We start from the raw sequence: 19,421 nt of genomic DNA on the forward strand, positions 1-19,421 counted from the left end.
AGGCCAACGTTCTAAATTCACTGGTACCCACACTCGCGAAGAGATAACGCTACGAATCTACATATTTGACTCATCGCGGTCAAAAGGCCCAACCCTGTGGATGTCCCTATGAAAGGGCCTGTTTCAGCGATGATCAAGCAATTCGCCGAAATGTGCGCTTTAATCTTCGTGGCGGTTATCAACGGTGTCGTACTAACTACGCACGGCATAACCGCAGTTACTAGGTGTCTCCAGCTTTCGACTACATTGTCTACACTTAGCAAGACAGCACAATTCAACCATCGGCACGAACAGCTGTACGTATTATATGAGCGTTAATTGTGAAGTGATTTTTATTCGGATCATTTGACCCAGGTCTGGCAGTTGTTCCAATTTCGTGTTCCGGGACAACGTCTACACCCACGTCGGATGCGAGAAACAAATTGCTCGTGTTTAAGTTGAAAAAGTTGCTTGTCTCAAATGTACAATTACACAAACAGACTCGTACAAATTTGCTATTGTTATTGGTATTGAATTAATGTTTCAGCCAAACGCGTAAGCAGTCGAGTTAGTTAGTGGACAATTCATGCTCGTCCCGTAATGGTAATGAACGCCTACCATGCTCCTCTGACTAACTTCCCGTAATAATATTCAGGGCGTATCGCCATCTAATAAATTGCCAATATGACCATTGTACCAGGAAAATAAGCGCATAACCGATATATTAAGCTACAAAGAACAATAACAGCTTAATTATTCCGACATCTTGTCGCCCTTTCTACCTCCTCACCTTTGTAGTTGGGGTTGACTCGTTTTCCCACTTTGGCTAGAGGAAGGCCCTGCTGAACCTACCGACGTGACATCTTTTTTGCAAGAGCTGTTCGTAGCAGGCGCGCTACCGACCCCGGCTGGGCCTGGTGATTCCTTCCGGGTTGTTGATTGCTGTCCGCTTAGGCCTCCCTGGTTGTTGTCCTTTTCCTGCTGCTGTTGATGTTGCGCCTGCGCTTGAGCCTGACGCTCAAGCTCACGCGACTTTGCCGCGGCCGCAACCGCAGTTTCCTGCGGCTGCTGCTGCTGCTGCTGCTGCTGCTGCTGTTGCTCGAGGTACATCTGGAAGTAAGAAGTAATCTGCCGCATAAAACCAGCACGAAAGATACGCACACGACTATAATGATCGCACTAATTGTTAGGATATAGCTAACTATCATCATTAGAGGTGGCATAAATAATAACCAACGTTATTATAAAAAATATTAATAACTCAGTGATATCAAGACGTACATGAGTGTCTACATATCTTGCACGAGCTGCAATGTCTTGACGGTATAAAGACTGTAAAAAATAAACGTGCCAAATTCGTATTGAGCAGCTCAAAGAAACAACCGCGAATTTCAAAAAATTATTAACTTGTAATCTACGATAGAATAGACATAGTCGCGAACGATGAAGATCTGCCTCTAGAATTTCAGTCGACCTTAGCAGGTCGTTTCCCCAAAACAGCTTACTTGTTTTGAAAAAAAAAAGGCCGTTTAAATATGCTGTGTGCTTATTGACTTCTTGCAAGTATACTTGAGTCACTTTGTCCTCGCACAGGTTGTAACGAGCAGGCCGTACTCTACGAATCAATTTTATTATAGAATTTTTTGATATAGCGTCATAGATTAGGTTGATAACTCTTTTATCTGCTCAGTTTGTCTATTACTTTTGTTTTTGTTTGCTGATCGTTATATAGATTTGGAAGCATCTTTCTTTACTCTCTTCTTACGGTATTTTACGTCTACTTCAGGCCTCTCAAATAAATGTACTAGCTAGAATATAATAGCGTTTTCGGCATCTGCGTTACTTCAGATCTTTTCTTATGTCCAAAAAGCTGCTGATGAAATGTTCTAAATGAAGCGGTGTGCAAGATTGTATTAGAAAGCTCTCAATCCACCTTCATAGGCCATCGAATCACGTCATACAGTGTTTCATTTCATAAGAACTTATTGTTCGTGATACCCCTCAAAACGAGCACATGTAATCCATAAGAGACTATTCAAATTCAAACATGCGGACTAATAACAAGTCAGACAGAAGCTGTAAAATCCATTTTTTACTAATCGTATATAAATGTTTTTATTGATCGTATATAAATTGTTTCAAAGTATAACATGGATTCATAGTATATGTGTGCCTGCTTTTTGAGGCTGACGGCGCGTGTCACTTGACTTAGTGAATTGATTTGGGTTACATTCAAAGTTATCTTACCTGTAGAGAGCTTCTGACGCTGATCTACCTTTATGTATCAGTAGAAAAAAAATGATTGAAAGAGATAGAGAGAACGAGATTAAAAAAATAACGATTGTCAAGGATCAAATTGATTTAGCGCTTCGCATCTATGTGTTCCACACAAAAAAATTGGCTTCTTTTTGCTAAAAAACATACTACGCGCCAGTTTAGGACAACATTAGCTGTCGGCGACAACAACGACAACATTAACGTTGGTACAAAAAAAAACAACTCTGCGCCACGACATTGCCTCGTTGGCGCTAATATAAATAACGGTTCGTGTGTTGTGCTTCGTGATGATAATTCTTCCGCGGTCTGAAGAACCTCGCTGCTCTACAGGTTCGCTGAGTCTTGTCCGTACATTGTCGGCCACAAGTAACTTCAATATTTCTCGCATATAATTATGGCGACATTTTCCACCACCGCCCGCCCTCAAACCACCAACGCCCACTAAGGCTAGTTTTGGGGACATTTAGGGAGAAAAGAGACTACGGGATCTTTGTATTTGGTCAGATTCAAGATCGGACAAATATCACACAAGTGTATAGCGCGGTAGGATTCCTACCCACCGCCTTTTCTCGTACAAACCGTTATTTAAATACGCGCTTGAATATGTGTGTATTTATCTAGGTGTATGGGGCTGTGTGTGATAGACGTCTGTTTCGTAGGATACAAGCCACTGCAGTCATCCCCCCCTCTTCTTGTCTCCGCGGGTTTTCGTCTTCCCGCCACATGTGTTACGTAAATCTCTTCACTTCGCGTCATTCGATCTTGCTGCGATCGAACGATCACAGCAAAAGTGAGGCATGAGTAGCACTGCATCGATACGAGGGCAAAGGAAAATATACGCAACAGCCAGTAGTAGGAGAGCAGGATGCAAGCACGGCTTCAACGCCCATAAAGGTGCAGAGGGAAAGTAGCTCTTGTGTGCAACTTTGTCCTTCAGGGCCAACGGACAAGAAGAATAAGGATACGTGAGTGAAGGCCGGAAAGACAAGCAACAGATTGGAAGGGGAGAAGGCCTATGTAGCTTGGGGCAGAACGTTCCCATTGACAGACCTTTTAGCTCCCTCAAAGAGACTAGAGCCTTTCACAGCCACGGCCCGTAATGTTGGCAGAGCAATAGAATAATAATCGTTTCTCAGACTCCTCTTGCTTCTTTCTAACGCTCTTAGCTAGCATGTACAACAGCCAAAGGGAAAATGTCGCGTCGCCAAGTAGACATCACCACGTTGTGTCGCCGTATATTCTGGCGGATGCTATATTACAGCAGAGATTGTTATAGATAGAGCAAGGCTGAGAGCAAAAATTTGTTGTCTCTCGATCTAGTCACCACCAAATGTACTATGGATAATTTTCAAACAACAAGCGATGTCTAACGCGCGTAACGCGATCGCGGCATTGACTTGGTATAAAAGACGAGGCACATAGTGATAGCAACAACAGACAGGAAATTTTGCTCGAAGAAGTATCATCAACAGATACCGTAGTAGGTCATTTAATAGAGCATTTACTCCTTCTACCAGAATCATTCATTTGAGAAGTAGCGAACAGACCATGCGCGGAATCGCGGTAGTAGACACTAGGCCAGATGGGGAACATGACAAAATAAAGGAACGACGCAGTGCAGGTCAGGATATGTCAGCTAATGGGCCTAGCGCATGTGATGTTGCCTATTCGATAAATGGCGATAAAGGCCAACGCGACTTAACGATCTCTTCATCCTGTCGCTGATTGGCATTTTCAGGGGGGGGGGAGGGGGGGGAGGGGTACATACAAACACCCACAAAAGTCGAGCACTCTAACAGCATCCGCCAAGTTGAAGGGAAGGAATCTTTATAGAACATACCTAACACATATAGATACTAAAATTTTCGTCCGTGACATTACGCATGTGGTGAAGTGCTGCATCGGTATTCTCTATATGCTCTTGGAGCTACTTCACTGCATTGGAGTTCACTTGAATGATTCTGTTTTCTCTCTTTTTTTGCCTGCTATAAAGATAGGCAGTCAAACCCGACGAGTAAGAAATAAGAAAAAACCTTATGGGGTAAAAACTACTAGAATAGAGATACGTGCGAAAAGCAGTGAAATGTAAGCGTTATTGTGATCAGTGTTGCATATATATATGAGTAGATAAGAGGTGACCAATTGGCTATCAGTTCAAATATTAATCTCATTGATCCTTTTTTCGAGCATGGCAAAGGAATTTGTTTTGTATTAAATCTCTCTCAATTTACTTTGCTTTTAATTTATTTAATTTTCTGAGTCTTCATTTATTTTCTCGACGGTCGCATTCTTAATCGCTATTAATACAGCAAGGTTGCTAATTATTAAATCGCTCATTTGATATGTGAATTCTTCGTATAACTTGAAGATTCAGTTGATATTTTTATTTATTGCCATTTCCGCCTCGTTCAGGTCAGCCTAAATTCATTCACCGGCTATCGTTTACGAGCTTTCACCCCCTTCGTCCGTACTGTACACATGGGTGATATGCACGCTCGGTTTTTAGTATTCATCTGTTGCAAACTAATACAACTCTGCTTGCCGCTCTCAGTCCCATGAATCTGGGCAATCTGCCTTCATTTGGTTAGAACAGCTGATCCTTTGTTATAGTTTCTGTCCGCAAAGAACAAACATTTTCCTTGAAAATAGCGTATTGTAAATGTCACTTTACTCCTCGTTTTCGATCTATCTTTTGTCCTATTTCGCCCAAAACATTTACCAACTAACCTAGAGAAGCGGCCAAATCTGACGTCCCACAACGTAGAGGCCTAGATATATATACCCGACACAGTAGGAATTGCAATTGGAAAAAGCGATCGATTGCCGATAGATGGAAGAGGGGAAGGAGCAGGTGGATCTGTGTGTCTGTCTGCCGGTCGGTCTGTTTTCCCGAATTCTAACTCGGTCCAGTATGCTAACCCAAAGCTGATTGTACGGTGACGATGCTGTTTACTCTATAGACGAAAGCATTTCTTCTGGCTATTTTCAAGGCTAAATTGACGTTGTTCCAACTATAGGCCAGGCCAGGCCAGCCACGGCTTCACTTTACAGTCTTACATAGTTCATCATAATATTATCGAGCTAGTGTTGGGTCTCGTGTGTTCTTTTGTGCGCTTACATGTCTGCCTTTGGTACTGCAGTGTCCTTTATCTCTTCTCCATCTAGCCATAGCACACACCTCAGCAACCGGTAGACGACGGGTCGCGAAAGACGGCAATCATCCGCCGAAGGACTGCTCCACGTTTCCCATTTTCTTTTGTTTTTCTATTATTGTTAGAGTTTTATGGTTTGTCGGTCGATGTCTCGTACACACTTCAGTCTACCTAATCTTTTTTCTACTCATTCTTACGAATAGCAGAATCTACTGCTGTTGCTGGGATGAATAGCATTAGCTCTCTTTGTATCCTTCCTTCTAATCCTACCAGGCATCCTTTTGGTAAGTTTTCGCCCCTCTGCCTCCTCCTGCCTCTTTTCCTATTCTTTTCTGTACAACGCAGCTTGTTTTCTGAGTCCTGTTATAAAGAACGTACTTAGGGCGCGACTCTTAACTGACGGTAGGCGCAGATCGCCACTAGCACGTTGCTACCAACAAATACGATTATAATTACGGTATCTGTCAGAAACCACGATGCCCATTCAGACAGAAAACTAAACATTTGTTCACTAACCCTTTTTACTGCATGCTAGGGTATGCACGATGACCTTTTCACCTGTGCTACATGTCGATGTAGAGTGTATAATATCACAAAACATTGACAATCGGACACTAATTACCTTTCAACTAAATTAGCGCAAAAATTGCTTAACTTTGGCACCATCCGTTAACTTCTGCAACGTTCCTTTAGCACTTAGCTAGAAGAAACAGATAGAAATATGAAATAGAGTAAAATTCAATTTCGTCTGCATCCTTCCTGGCGCAATATCCACTCACACGAGATCGACTAGACTATCAGCAAGTGGGATATGAACGTAATAATACGGCGATAACTTATCGCCACTGTATTGCCTACAACCAGACTACCGTAAACAGACGGCTGAATATTCTGGGACCCCCCTGTACTACACACATAGTGGATCGCAGCCAAGGGGAGGAATACAGAGATGAAATCGTTTTCTGTCAGAGAAGACTAATCTGAGAGGAGCCGACAATGGGAAGACAGCAAAAATAGGACATAATTTACGTGCTCGATATCGTAAACATTTTATATCACAAGTGTTTCTGTCTTAAACTTAACGAAATTATGACTTTGCGCTCAGTCGATACCAGCAGGAGCTACAGCAGCAGTCGGAATCCGACCCACGGCTGATTTTTGCTTTTGCTCCTCGTACATAGTGAATCACCCGGGACGTGAACCGTATGAGCTAACTCATTCTGGCATTACTGGGCCCACACCGTCCCCCGCCGAATTCCACGTAGAGCAAGCTTACGTTGCGGAATGCCAACTTCCCATGCTCCTTTTGACAGATTGCTGGCTTCCCTATCTCTAGGTCTTTAAGTGGCTTCTTTTCCAACAACCCTATGAAATGGTATGGTAACAATATGTTTAGTCATTTCAAACAGCGAACGTAGAATATTCATCATTATGCACAAAAAAAGATGCGTGATAGCTATCCAGATCAGGCGTCCCCATTGTCAGGATCTGTGTCATCGCAACTGACTCTAGGATCAAGTGCCTATTTGAGTGTCCACACGATCTACTCGATAAATATAGATTTATTGAAATATATCGTCGACCTCATCATCCCCAGCTCAGTATTGTTGTTATGTAGATACAGACAATTCTCTTTTCCTGACGGACATGCAAGCCCTACTGATCTACTGATAGAAAGTGCTACGTTAATGCGATAGTGCTGAATAAAAACGATGGTCATAAGGGGGACTACTTAGGTATCCGTTCTGGATAAATCGAAAAGGTAGATGGCAAAAATGAGAATATCTATATTCAGACCCGCAAAAAACTCTATTAACAGTTCGATTGAAGATAGAAGTAAAGTCCTTTTAGTGATTGATCGTCCTCTTCTCCCTTCAAATCAGCAACGAATATATAGATAAAACGTTACTGAATTACTACGGTTATTGGTGTAATTAAGCATTGTATAAAATCCTAGATGGTACAATTCCAGAGGGCAGCGAGTAAGTAATCCGTTGTATATTCTACAGGTGTAGTATGCAACAACGGCAAAAAAATACACGAATATCTTCTTACTGTAAGCACAATACTATCCATTATGCAAAGAAAAAATAATGTATACTTCTATGAATAGGGTAATAGGGCTTTGTAACACATTAATTACGGCCGCTTACTTCAATGGCACATGCTGGTGACAACTATTGGCCCCTTTCCCCCAACGTTTGAGGCGATGCACTTATGATGAGGGGCAGTTTCTCTATGCATATAGACGTACACACATAGTGGATCGCAGCCAAGGAGAGAAATATAGAGATGAAATCGTTTTCTGTCAGAGAAGATTAATCTGAGAGGAGCCGAGGACGAGAAGACAGCTAACCAGCCGTAATAAAGGTGACCAGGTTGGGCAACACATACTTAAAATGCATCGAGCACCTCATACAGCTGCCCCGTATGCTTGGCAGTGCCTGCATCAATGGCCGAATCAATCGATTCGGATTGAACATCGGATCAAGCTGCCTTTATCCGTCGTAAAATATACATTAATCGATTTTTTGGAGACTACACAATTCATATCTATGTTTAGATTTTTCTTTTTTTTCTCTAAGAACTTCGTACTCAGGACAGACGCGTTATCGACAGGTAACAAATGATGTTGTCTGCCTGTCCCAGTTACACTGAACGGCAATTGAACAGAAGCCATTGAGTGGATGAATGGTTGTGGGGAAATAAATGGGGAGTCAAGGTGAATCAGATTACATATAAATTTGGCGGAACTTCCGCTATTATCCAAATTGCTTAAGGCTGGTGGAAGTATACTGCATTCGTGCTGTTGCCACGCATGTTTGATTCGACTCTATTTTTAGATCGGATGCCCACGCTAGCGTAATCGCCTGACCACGCTAGCGTAATGCGTTCACTTGGGTCAGCCCCGACATGAAGCCCATCCGAGCTTGATAGCTAAACTTTTATAGACGGCAGCAGTGAGCAGGCCTAGCCCCCAATACCTATTAGAGGCCCGTGAAAAACTCAGACGGCCTTTTTTGGCTTACTGATGGTGGTATTTGGAGCAATTCTTTCGTGATGACACGTGCTCGCTCCTATCGTTAGATTAACATAAACTGTCTACTTTTAATTATTCAAAGAGTAGTTATCGGCGGTCGGTTTCACGAGCGCAGCTGACCAGATATAAAAATCTAGACAAAATCATATGTCATTCTTGTAGTTATTGCTTTGATTATTTTACACTTTTTTTGACATGACAAATTAGTCTTTCAAGCTATAACATAGCCTCAACTTGTACGTATACATAAACTCCGCTGAGTAAAGGGAAAAAGCTGGAAGCTTGTTGTTTGTAATAGAATGTGCGAAAATGTAGACAGCTAAGTAGGCCTAATAGCTGGTTATGTATACTCATGTCACACATAAGGACAAGTGTATTGACTACGAAGGGTCAGTAGATAACAGAATCACTCGTCGAACAGTAAAGATTCGAGGGCCATCTTAGCAATGGCGCTTCAATCTTCAGTTATTAAACATTGTCCCTTATACACAATTACAACGCCACTGGCCTCGACAGTTTGGCCTGTTTCACCTAATGCACACCTATGCAAACTACTATGCACTCCCTTTTTTGTTAACGCTGATCTTAACTGAATGCGAATAAAAATTTGCTATAGAAAAACTGATGGTGACCGTTACGCCTATCTATATTGTGGTCAAGCCAGATCTATGATCTTCATCGAAGGAACGCGACTGGCTTCGATAGCCTGAATTCATACAACTACACAATGCTACTAAGTACATGCGCATGATCGTGCTTTTTTTCTATCTGCTTGAATCTATTTATAGCACTGCTCTATCCACTCCAGTTCACCCTGCAGTGGCGTCGTGTCTAGTTTTCACCTTGGGCCCTTTTACGGCGACGCTCTGGCCTAATGGCTGTCGATGGTCGGTCATCGCTGACGGTCCCCAGTTGTCACAGCAGCAGTTTCCCGCGTAGTTCGCCCTTCGCGGTCGCTCCCCCCTGCTTGCGAACGCGTCGAGTCAACAAGTTGTTGACGTCAGTGGTATATCCTCCTTCCACGACGTCCTGTCGCGGTAGCGTTGAGCTCAAACGTTGCCGGAAACCATTGGCGGCCATTGCTCACACAACAAACGACCGCTATTTTGTCGGCCGGGTCTCTCATGTAGGCGGCCGGACTAATTTGATGGGGATAACCACTCACTCGAAAAGCGGCCCTACTTTTCAAGTATGTTTAGCAACGATCACAACCAACGAATGCGTGAAGATAGCTTAATACAACAAAATCGAGTCTGCACCCTCGGTGTGACCTTCATAAGTCTTCATGTCATTCGGTAATGCCCGCCGGTGCACCCTGATTAGTACCGGGGGCAAGAAGCGCAGAGGCTAAGGCAATACGGCATCAAGATAAAACGCCCTGTTTTTTTTTTTTTTTTTTCATTTGTTCTCTTTTCTCCGCCTGCGTACACCTGATATCAGAGTTCGACCGTTCGAAGATTGCGCCATAAGTAGGCGCGTAACGGCCCTCTCTATTGTCAGCTGTATTGAATGGCTTGGAACGTCGTAACGACATTGTGATGGAGTTAAAAGTAAATGGGGCGAATAGGTTTAGCGAGTTGAGCCCACATGAGTAAACAATGGCTGTTCCCGCCTGTCTACATAATATTCGTTTCAGCAGATAAATAAATTGGCAAAGACGCTTCAGGTAGAACACCACAAAGGGGAGACATATTGTCGACGAACTAAGTAAAGATGGCACTGGCAAACTTTGGCAAGCTGCACGTGAGTCACAGGCTGGCCAGGCAGGCAGCCAGCCAGCCAGCCAGCCAGCCAGCCGGCCAGTTATCGACGGCTCTAGAAGACTTGATCGTTTTTCATTAGAGCAGTAAACAGCCACCGTATCAGCAGCGTCGACGGCGACAGCAACAACAACAACGATAAGTGTAACGCGTACTTGCGATCGTTTCTATTGCCGCCGGCAGCCGCCATGTTGTGACAGACAGACACACACACACACACACATGTCGATTTTTACAAACTTTTCCTGTTACTTTTTTCTTCGCAGATAGATATGGTCGCAATTGTAAGGCGTTATCATCGCAGGGTATGAAACCGGACTAAGTATCTAGGCGACGTATCAGCGAGAGCTGCGGTGTGCAGTTCCTGCTGACTGTTGTTACTTCGAGCGTTTGTTAGCGGCCCATTCGCTGTACGCTTGCACCCAACGGTCCACCTTTTGGCGAATACTAGTTGAATGTCTGCTTGGGACAGCTTCGCGACAGATAGACACAGTGGACTATAGCGTATACAGTTCAGGCGAGTACCGTCCACAGTAAAAAAAAAAAAAAAGAGGAATCGCAAAACTATCAAGCTTCTAACCGGTCGTGAATGGTAGCGAATGTACGCGTTACCACAAAAACAGCGCAGATGCGGATTACTTCTAACTTAAGTCGTAATGAGTGCCGTGAGAGACGACATAGGGACGTAGTAAAGCATATCGCCGTCAACGATGTCGATGTTTGTACTGATACGAAGTTCCCCCTTTCAGTTTTACGTCTACACACATCGTCTACATATTTACACATACATACTTGTTGTTGTTATTATTATGACGATTATTTCTATGTGCTTAGCTTTGATTCCCTAGCCTTCGACACATCGTACTGATAGCCCAGTTAACAGCTATCTCGATGCTATCTCGATTTTTCTCAAGAATATAAACAATTTGCGTAAAATCATCGTCGTTCGACAACAACCATTTTTAATTGACATTTGTTTCGACTTTCAACGGCAAATTACCCGTTAGAATTAGTTGTTTCTAAGGGTAAAAACGTCTGTATTATTGTGTTTCTAAGGGCAAAAACATCTGTGTTGTCCCAAAAATGTTCTAAAATAGTCCGCCAACAAGCCGGTACGCATCCGCCCCCGGTGTTCAGGTTCTTTCTAATATAAATAATATTTGCCCAGCTGGTAACGAAGGCTAATTTTAAGCTGGGCTATAAGCAGACATACGTATAACTGAATTTACCTAGCCATATAGCGAGAACCGAAGAAACGGTCGCCGATTTTTGGGCTCCTCCTCTGGACTGACTAGTGGATAGCACCATCAATAACGTGTTATTCAGCTCATATAATTGGTTAAAAATGGCTGTCAAAAGCGACCGTCCAAAGTGTTTTACTTTGTATGACCTAACTGGAGGAAAAGGGAGAACGAGAGGTTTGTTTATACAAACGGAATAGGCGAAGACGTTTACGTTTCAATTTCAACTAAAGGTAGACAGGATGTCGAGCGAAACGTAAACGGAATTCTACGAGGTCTCATAGGACCTTAGAGCCATTCATCGCTAACGATGGTTGAATACGCTCGACATACATCTTACAGGTTAGCCTTTTTGGGCGATTTCCCTTAGCAGCGTTACTGAAATTCGCAGAGCCACGCTGTCCAGTAATGCAGCTCCGCTGACCTCATCATGAGGGCCTTCCATATAATATCATTCAATATGCTCGAACGTTATGGAAATACTCCTGCGCAAATATATATAGAAGCCTCTTACGTAGGTTGTGAGGATCATCACTTAATCATTATTGTAGCACGCGTTTATGGAATGGGGCTAAATCGTTCCGACTGAATTGGTCGTAGTCGATTACAAAGTCGAGTAAAATAGAACGGATCCTTTTCGAAGCTAATTCCACAGAGAATAGACTTTCAATAGTAAGATCAAGTTGATCTCGACGATTCAGTAACTACGTAAGTTGAAAGGAACTAGAAATCGAGTAATATCTACACATACGGTAGCAAAAATGTTCCAGGTGATAGCAGTCAACGTGGTAAGAAAGATCGAAATTGACACCAAGGGGGATCGTCATCGAGCGTAAAACTGAGAGACTTGCCATTGACGATAATGATGACGACGATAACGATAATCGTGGTAGTAGTAGTAGTAGTAGTAGTAATAGTTGCAGTAGTAGTACGTTCAAAAAGCCTACTAAATCGATGGTTGTTTGCTATGTTGACATTGTTTTAATATGTACCATCTCTATTGTGGTTAGGAAAAGCATACTCAAGTAGTATGCTATATAAGCAACTTAAGATCAATACAAACTCCGATACAGTTGAACATTCCTAGTACTTCTATATATATATATATATAAACTGTACGTATACACGATTTCTCTACCGCTGCAGCTCTTTTTATGCTGTGGCCTATAGGCTCGCCAGGATTGACTTTGGCGATAGGTACGATTATTAAACGACCTTTAAACCACAATAATCCACTTTGCCCTATGAAGTCGGCGATGGTGTATTCCTTGAAATTTTTCCTTCGAGCGCTACTAGCGCTGGACACTGACGAGGAACCGTGGAAGGGAAACCTTGCGCGTCATCATTGATAGCTATGATTCGCTTCGTAGAAGTGGTGATTGGGATGTGATGGCCATGTAAGACCTTATGTTGTATACTAACAAAGCAAATGAGCGTTAGAATTCACTGGACAAGTTTACTATCGCAATCGATTCTATCGTCAGTGTGAACTTTTGACATTATATTAATAAATTCAGATAAATACACCAATTACTAGAGGTTAGGATCGTTATTGACATAAATCTGTTTCAGATACGTCGCAGGGATATCGTAATGTACTGTGACAGTTAAAAAAATAAACACGGCACAGATATTTGCCAGTGAATGTATCAGAGACTGTCGAATGGTTAGCTATGTTATGTTATTAGGGTCATTGGATCGTCTAAATGTAATCATAATCGTTCGATAGAATCAGATAATTTGGTCAAGGTATTTTTTTTACCCTTATATTATACTATATACTAATATATTGTTTCTAATCTGCGACGCCATTCCTTCTTTCGACTATTACTGTCGGCCAAAGAGGCCCTGGCAACCAAATGATATAATTTCGAAAAGTTTTCGAAAGATTGCCGTTCAGTACCTACTACTAGTTCGATATAATACTAATTGTAAATTTCACCGGTTGATTTGTATGAAATGAAAACAACTGTCCACTCAATGATACGTTAATATCGTCTGAGTTATCAACCATTATTAATATAGGGGTTCCTTGTATAAAGCAAGGATAACATCAGTAGCGGTGCCTATACTACTAGACGTTCATGACGTGTTACGGTAAACGCTTACAAATACCTCAATTAGCATCAAGCTTCAGAGTTTTTTTTTGGCTTGGGGACGCTAACGGTTCTGCGTATGTGACCGCAGACCTCGGATCAGCAACTTACGGCTTTGGGCCCGAAGCACTAATCATAACAAACACGAATGTTGTCCCTACAAGACTCTCAATTTCATTTCGATGTTTGTAAAGGTCTCACGTTCGCTCATGCCGCTGGCACCCCTTTATCACTGGCATTAGTAATGAATTTTACAGGCGTCCTATATATATACGGAACTTGAGAACTATTATGCCGCCACTAGCAACTTAAGTTCGAGCATATTTCCTATTTTCCTCTGATTACTCGTTTTCGAAAGTTCAAAAACGCAGACAGAATGATCTGCGGTCAGTCATCCTATTCGTTCATCAGTTTAGGCTTCGTATGTCGTTTCTATCGCCATGGTAATGTGGCCATATATGAAGATCTGCAAGCGAAGCCATTTTTCTATTTATCGATTTCAAAGCTAAGCACTTCAAACCTACGTTGTCAGCCTATTTTTCAGGAGACCGGGACTTTTAGTCCTTGCCTAATCTTTGTACGAGTCTGTCCAAGGTCATTCGCCCCCCTCCCTCTCTCTCTCTCTCTCTCTTTCTCTCTGTTTTTTTTTATTTTTCGGTTAGATTACGATGCAGATCTACGATGTAGCAGTACACTCAATTCTCTCGCAGTGCTGCATGATTTGCTTCTGATAATGCAATAGTGATGTTGGTCGGGACCTTCAGGCAGGACCAAGAAGATAGGCTCTGAAACGGGCCCGGTGCTTCTGTTTGGCTGAGTCTTCATATTTAGCCTCTTGCTTAAAGAATTCCTATAGGTAGCACACGAACAGGCTTCTAACCGAAGTATAAACGGATCGATGATCGAACGATCAGTCAGCTCATACATAGCTCGCAGTTCAGACTATGTCGAGCGCCGCAGAGCTGACGATAGAATCCTTCTGTTGCTATTGTTTACAGAACTGGTACGGCCGTGCTGACGTCATCGGCGGCGACGGCTGCGGCGTCCTCGATTTTTGCGTTATCTCATTGGTGGAACAGAGATAGAAATAAAATGGAGAAAACGAGACGTGCCTGGGTGGGGACAAAGCCCCTACACAATCCTGCGGAACCGGGGCAGGCCAAATGTTGTGATTGTAACGACGGCCGTGAGAGTTTCGAGGATACGTAGTAGAAGCAGCCATGTTTGTAGGTCTTATTTTGGGAACCTCCAGAGATTCTATTTGTGGATATTTCGCACAGGTTTAACCACATAAAGAGAGTCGATGGACGAATATAGCGAAGGACTGTCGGTAGCAGGCTACAAACGAGTGCGCGCTATGACTATGAAAACGGTATCGGCTGATGCTCCGATCTGTGAACCGGATGAAGTGAAAAAGACGGTTTTACGGCACTTACAGCCGACGACGCTAATAACGTCTATAACATAAAACTTTTAAATAAATATAATACTGTTATTAAACATCAGGTGATCTTTCCGTTCTGGGATATTTGAGTTCTGTTTTAAATCATTTTATAAACTCTAGTGCCTTTTTACTGATAAATCAATTTTAGTTTCTATTTTTTTTTTTTTTTTTTTTTGAGATAAACGACGAACCGGGCTATACTTCGTTCTTCGCGCACATTCGAATATCTATGGTCTTTCAATTTTACCCTTTAATCACATCAATTTGAGTTTTAAATTATAAATGGGGTTAGATCCTACTAATACGTTAAAGGACGGAACTATCGTGAGCAAATACATTTGGAAAATATAACGTTGCCATAGATTATATATTTGTTGCGATAGTAGGTAGTCAGTCGTATTGAGCTTGTATAATCATATGTATAATAATGGTGTACTCAGGGACCTTCGTCGTAGATTTGACACGTGAAAGATATTTTTTCCAATTTAGATGCTTCCTATTATAAACCTCTTCGAGTGACAATAATCTTAATGGCAGTTTTATAGAGCACCTGTAGTTGCCCAAAAATTAACACTCCTTGTTAAAGGCAATGCCTGTTCTTTTTACGAATCGATCAGGCGTCATAAGATGACAATGATCCGTTCTAGTAGCATGCAACGTAGCAGTCAAAAATCTCTATATTGGTCTCAATGAGAAATCTGGATATAATATGAAACGTATGCGTACCCGAAAATAGATTACGGTTAGACCGAGTAGTTTTCAGTAGTCAAGGCCAGCTAAAAATAGTAAGCGAGCCTGCTTTGGTAAAGCCAAGTCTGCGCGTAGCATATACGTTTCACGGAGATAATATTGGGTTGTCGAAGAAGAACTAACCGTTCTTCAAGCTAAAATTAAAGCGACCCTTTTTTATATTTCAGAATCATACTATTGAACTAAATACAGGCCGTTTTGCTTAGTGACACCATAATTTCGACACTGTGGAACCTCCGTGATTCCTGTGCTCAAGGGTTATAACAGGTGATCTTTTCGTTGTTCCATTAAATTGAAGTTGACATTATCTATAAGGGATTTGCGCTCAGATAGCAAGAGATAAACCGTTGGTATAAGATCCAGGCCATATGGTAGATGTGTTAAAATTTTCTCATCTATGTTTTAAGGTTGTAGGTTGCTAAAGATGTTTGTGGTCTGATATTGTCAGGGGGCGACGGACGACGTCTCTTCTACACACTAGCTCCAATCGATTCTTTTCAATAGCTTATTAGAGTCTTGTTAATCGGCAGTAAAAGACCAAATCAATTGTTCTGCCAGGCAGCAGCAAGTCACGATGCACGATTCCTTTCCAGTCCCATTGAGGATACTGCATTACCTTCCTCGGCGTCAGTCTGGGCTTTGCCAGAGGTTGTGGAATACATTTTTTCTTGCGTCGTCATTTCACATTATTGTTGTATGTGGTTGGATTTTCATCACCTGGAATCAGCCGTTTTGACAATAGTTCCACTTCATTGTGTTTCGGTAGAGCTTTGTGGGTAGAAATTTTTCTGGGCCAATTCATGTGGCACGCAAATATCGAGCGCCTTCTTGTGCCCAGCGTTATTTAAACATTTTAGTGACGGATATTTATTTTCTTGGTGATGCTTTGTCAACTTTTACAATAGTTGTATCAGTTTTTCGGTTTCGAATTGGTTAACCACTACAAGAAGGAACCGTCCAAGTTTCCAGAACGAAACGCTAACACACCTGACCTTGATAAGGAGAGCAGAATTGTTTTTATCGGTCAGAATAGCACAGACTCATCTTCAGGGCGTTCTATTATTGATCTGAATACTTCTGAGGTATTTCAATAATGATAGTAGGGCTGCGTTTGTCAAGTAAACTTTCAAACGGCGCCAACGTGGACCCTGTACGACTTTAAAACCATCTAGCTACAAAAAAGACTATATATATATATATATATATATATATATGTATATTGGCAGATGGCTTCCCTTTATTTAGTCTCATTATTTCACTACTGTTGCTGTTCCCATTTTCCATCATTGGCTAACTTCCACAAAACGTGCCGGGCAAAAACGAGGCTTAAATTCAGAATCGGGTTTCTCATCGTTGGCACAATTCCTCTGTGGGGAACCCCAAGAGCTACCTGCTCTCCTGTTTAGCTGATATTTTTTTTAAATAATAATAACAATAAAAAGTGTTTTCTCATTATGCACAGATCTTCTAAAACCCCTATAGTAACGATGTTACGCACAAACTAGCTGATTCTGCGCCGCCGCCGCCGCCGTCGCTCGCTGCGAAAAACTCTATTTTCGGCGGGATTTCCGTTCAGGAGGAATATTTCGCTTACTTTTAAATGGGACATCGCATTTCCTTTTTGATTTAATATGTAGTAATGGCCTATCCTTATATCGTACGCAAATGTGACTACGTTTCAATATCATCATACATTGGATCGGATATTATTAGACATTTTACAAAATCGCGATGTAGTTTGTCAAAAAGCAACGACACTGACAATGTATTATGCTTTGTTTGAGAGAGACCCGGACGTGCTATTGAAGCATTGTGCTAACTGTGTCCTATTCTATTGCCCTAGGCAGACGCCTAAATATCTGACTCAATGCTATTATACAGGCACAACTTTGGGTTTAGCTATTTTTCAAAGGAAGTAGCTTGTAACGTTCGGCAACATTCGCCAACTCTACGGAACTAAGCGTCTATATGTAAAATTAACATTCCCTAAATGTTATCGCCCGCATGTGACCATGATGTTTGATTCGTTATGGAGATGTAGGTTGCCAAATGCGAGAGGATACTTCCTACTTTGACACGTGAATTATCGCTGATCCCGTAAAGCCTTAATGAGGCCTACCGGTAGGGCAGTTAAAAACACCACTGGGTTAGTAATGGAGTCGCTATACTAACTGTCACCTTTAATCCTAGCATAGTTATTCGTTAATAGGTTGTCTTATCATAGCGTTTTCTGATTAATGTAGGTACCGATTCGTACGTCGACTCGAGTGCCTCTTTATAGACGAGCTTTTTGCGGAACGGGACGACCTGATTGAGTTTAAGGAAGAAGAAGCTCTACTCAACGAAGACGTACCACAGTATCTGTTTTCTCTAACAGGATCATCTTTTCCTGTCATTGTTCTCTCGATCAAGCCTTGCTTTACAATCTTCTTCAAGCCAGCCTTAGGCCCGAGCGGATATTCAATCATTGTCTTTGCTCCTGTCCAGACATCCGTCATTGTATGGTTGGACGATGTTTGTGTTTCCATTTCAAGCTACTACTCCCCCAAAAATCCGTTCCTCTAGACGTTCCGAACGTAAACTGATAGACAGAGTCAACAATGCATTTTTTTTTGTTTGGGGGGCAATGCGTACCATCTTACAGTAGCAACGGTTCGGCAGTAGCCTTTATAATTTGCTTATCTAGCAGCAAAGCACCGATGCAAATGTGGCCGTCGCGGTAGTTAAAAGTAGGACGCGTCCAGGACATCTCGAAGCATTAGAATCGTCGATTATTTTGTTGAAGTAGGATTTACGCACTACCGACTAGGTACCCGAACTGACTGGCAGCGCTCAACTCAGCATTTAGCCGCCTGTCGACTCGAAGTTATAAACCTATGATAGAGTATTAATAACAGCTTTACAATACTAAATCGACCCGCTTTATGGCCTCACATCGAAAGCTAGAGGTATTGTTGAATCGGAGTTCTGAATTATAGCTCAGATCCCCATAAGCAGTGGCTTGTGATGATAGCACAGGAATATGGTCTTTGATAATGCGAGCATATTAATAATTTGTTGCACGCACAGGCAAACACGATCAGTCTCATTATACGTTAATGAACATTGTAATTTTTCTATTAAACTCTGCTTGAATTTCGTCAACTTCTGCACTATAATTGTGTCCTTTTTTCACCGTCGTCCTCTAGATGGGGAACTGTATGCAGTTAATCGGACATCATTAATCGATATGTCCGTAGAATAGACCAAGGGTATATGATTTTCATATCTCAACTTGGCAGCGTTATTCTCACGAATGTTTTTCTATAGTGCTAATTAGAACAATAGATCCGCTTAGCTTTGCGCCTATTCGTTCTAGCCATTTTCTAGTTCGATATGGGGCGCGAGCGTCAATATGGCTTAGAGGAACGAATAGGCACAATACGATCGTAAAGTTACCGTCAGCATTACTAGCACGTTTACAATTCACGTGACCACCAACGATTCCACAGCGGAGCAGCCCACCAACTGATAAATCGTCCTATATCCAATGTTTAGTTTTGTCTCATCGTCGCATTTCTCGTACCGGCAGTAATTATTTTTATTTTATCTGATCATTTTCTCAATTTTCCCATTTATTTTATCTTCTCGCGTTTTTCTTTTCTGTATATCAAAAAATCTGTTACCAAAGACCCCATTACGA

General features: G+C 42.0%; 1 protein-coding gene across 5 annotated transcripts in view; it reads right to left on the bottom strand.

The window, feature by feature from the left end:
- The window catches only part of LOC111263057 (histone deacetylase 4), a gene marked incomplete at its 5' end in the record, with an annotated part of 62,087 nt that overhangs the window by 27,850 nt on the left and 14,816 nt on the right, over window positions 1–19,421 (bottom strand). For 3 of the 5 annotated variants that reach the window (XM_086969442.1, XM_022837814.1, XM_086969441.1), the window contains 1 exon segment: window positions 770–1,107. In XM_086969442.1, coding sequence (XP_086825568.1) covers window positions 770–1,107 — 338 coding nt within the window. 5 annotated transcript variants of the gene reach the window in all.

Source organism: Varroa jacobsoni, unplaced genomic scaffold (assembly GCF_002532875.2).
Source record: "Varroa jacobsoni isolate VJ856 unplaced genomic scaffold, vjacob_1.0 scaffold_728, whole genome shotgun sequence".
Classification (NCBI taxonomy): domain Eukaryota; kingdom Metazoa; phylum Arthropoda; class Arachnida; order Mesostigmata; family Varroidae; genus Varroa; species Varroa jacobsoni.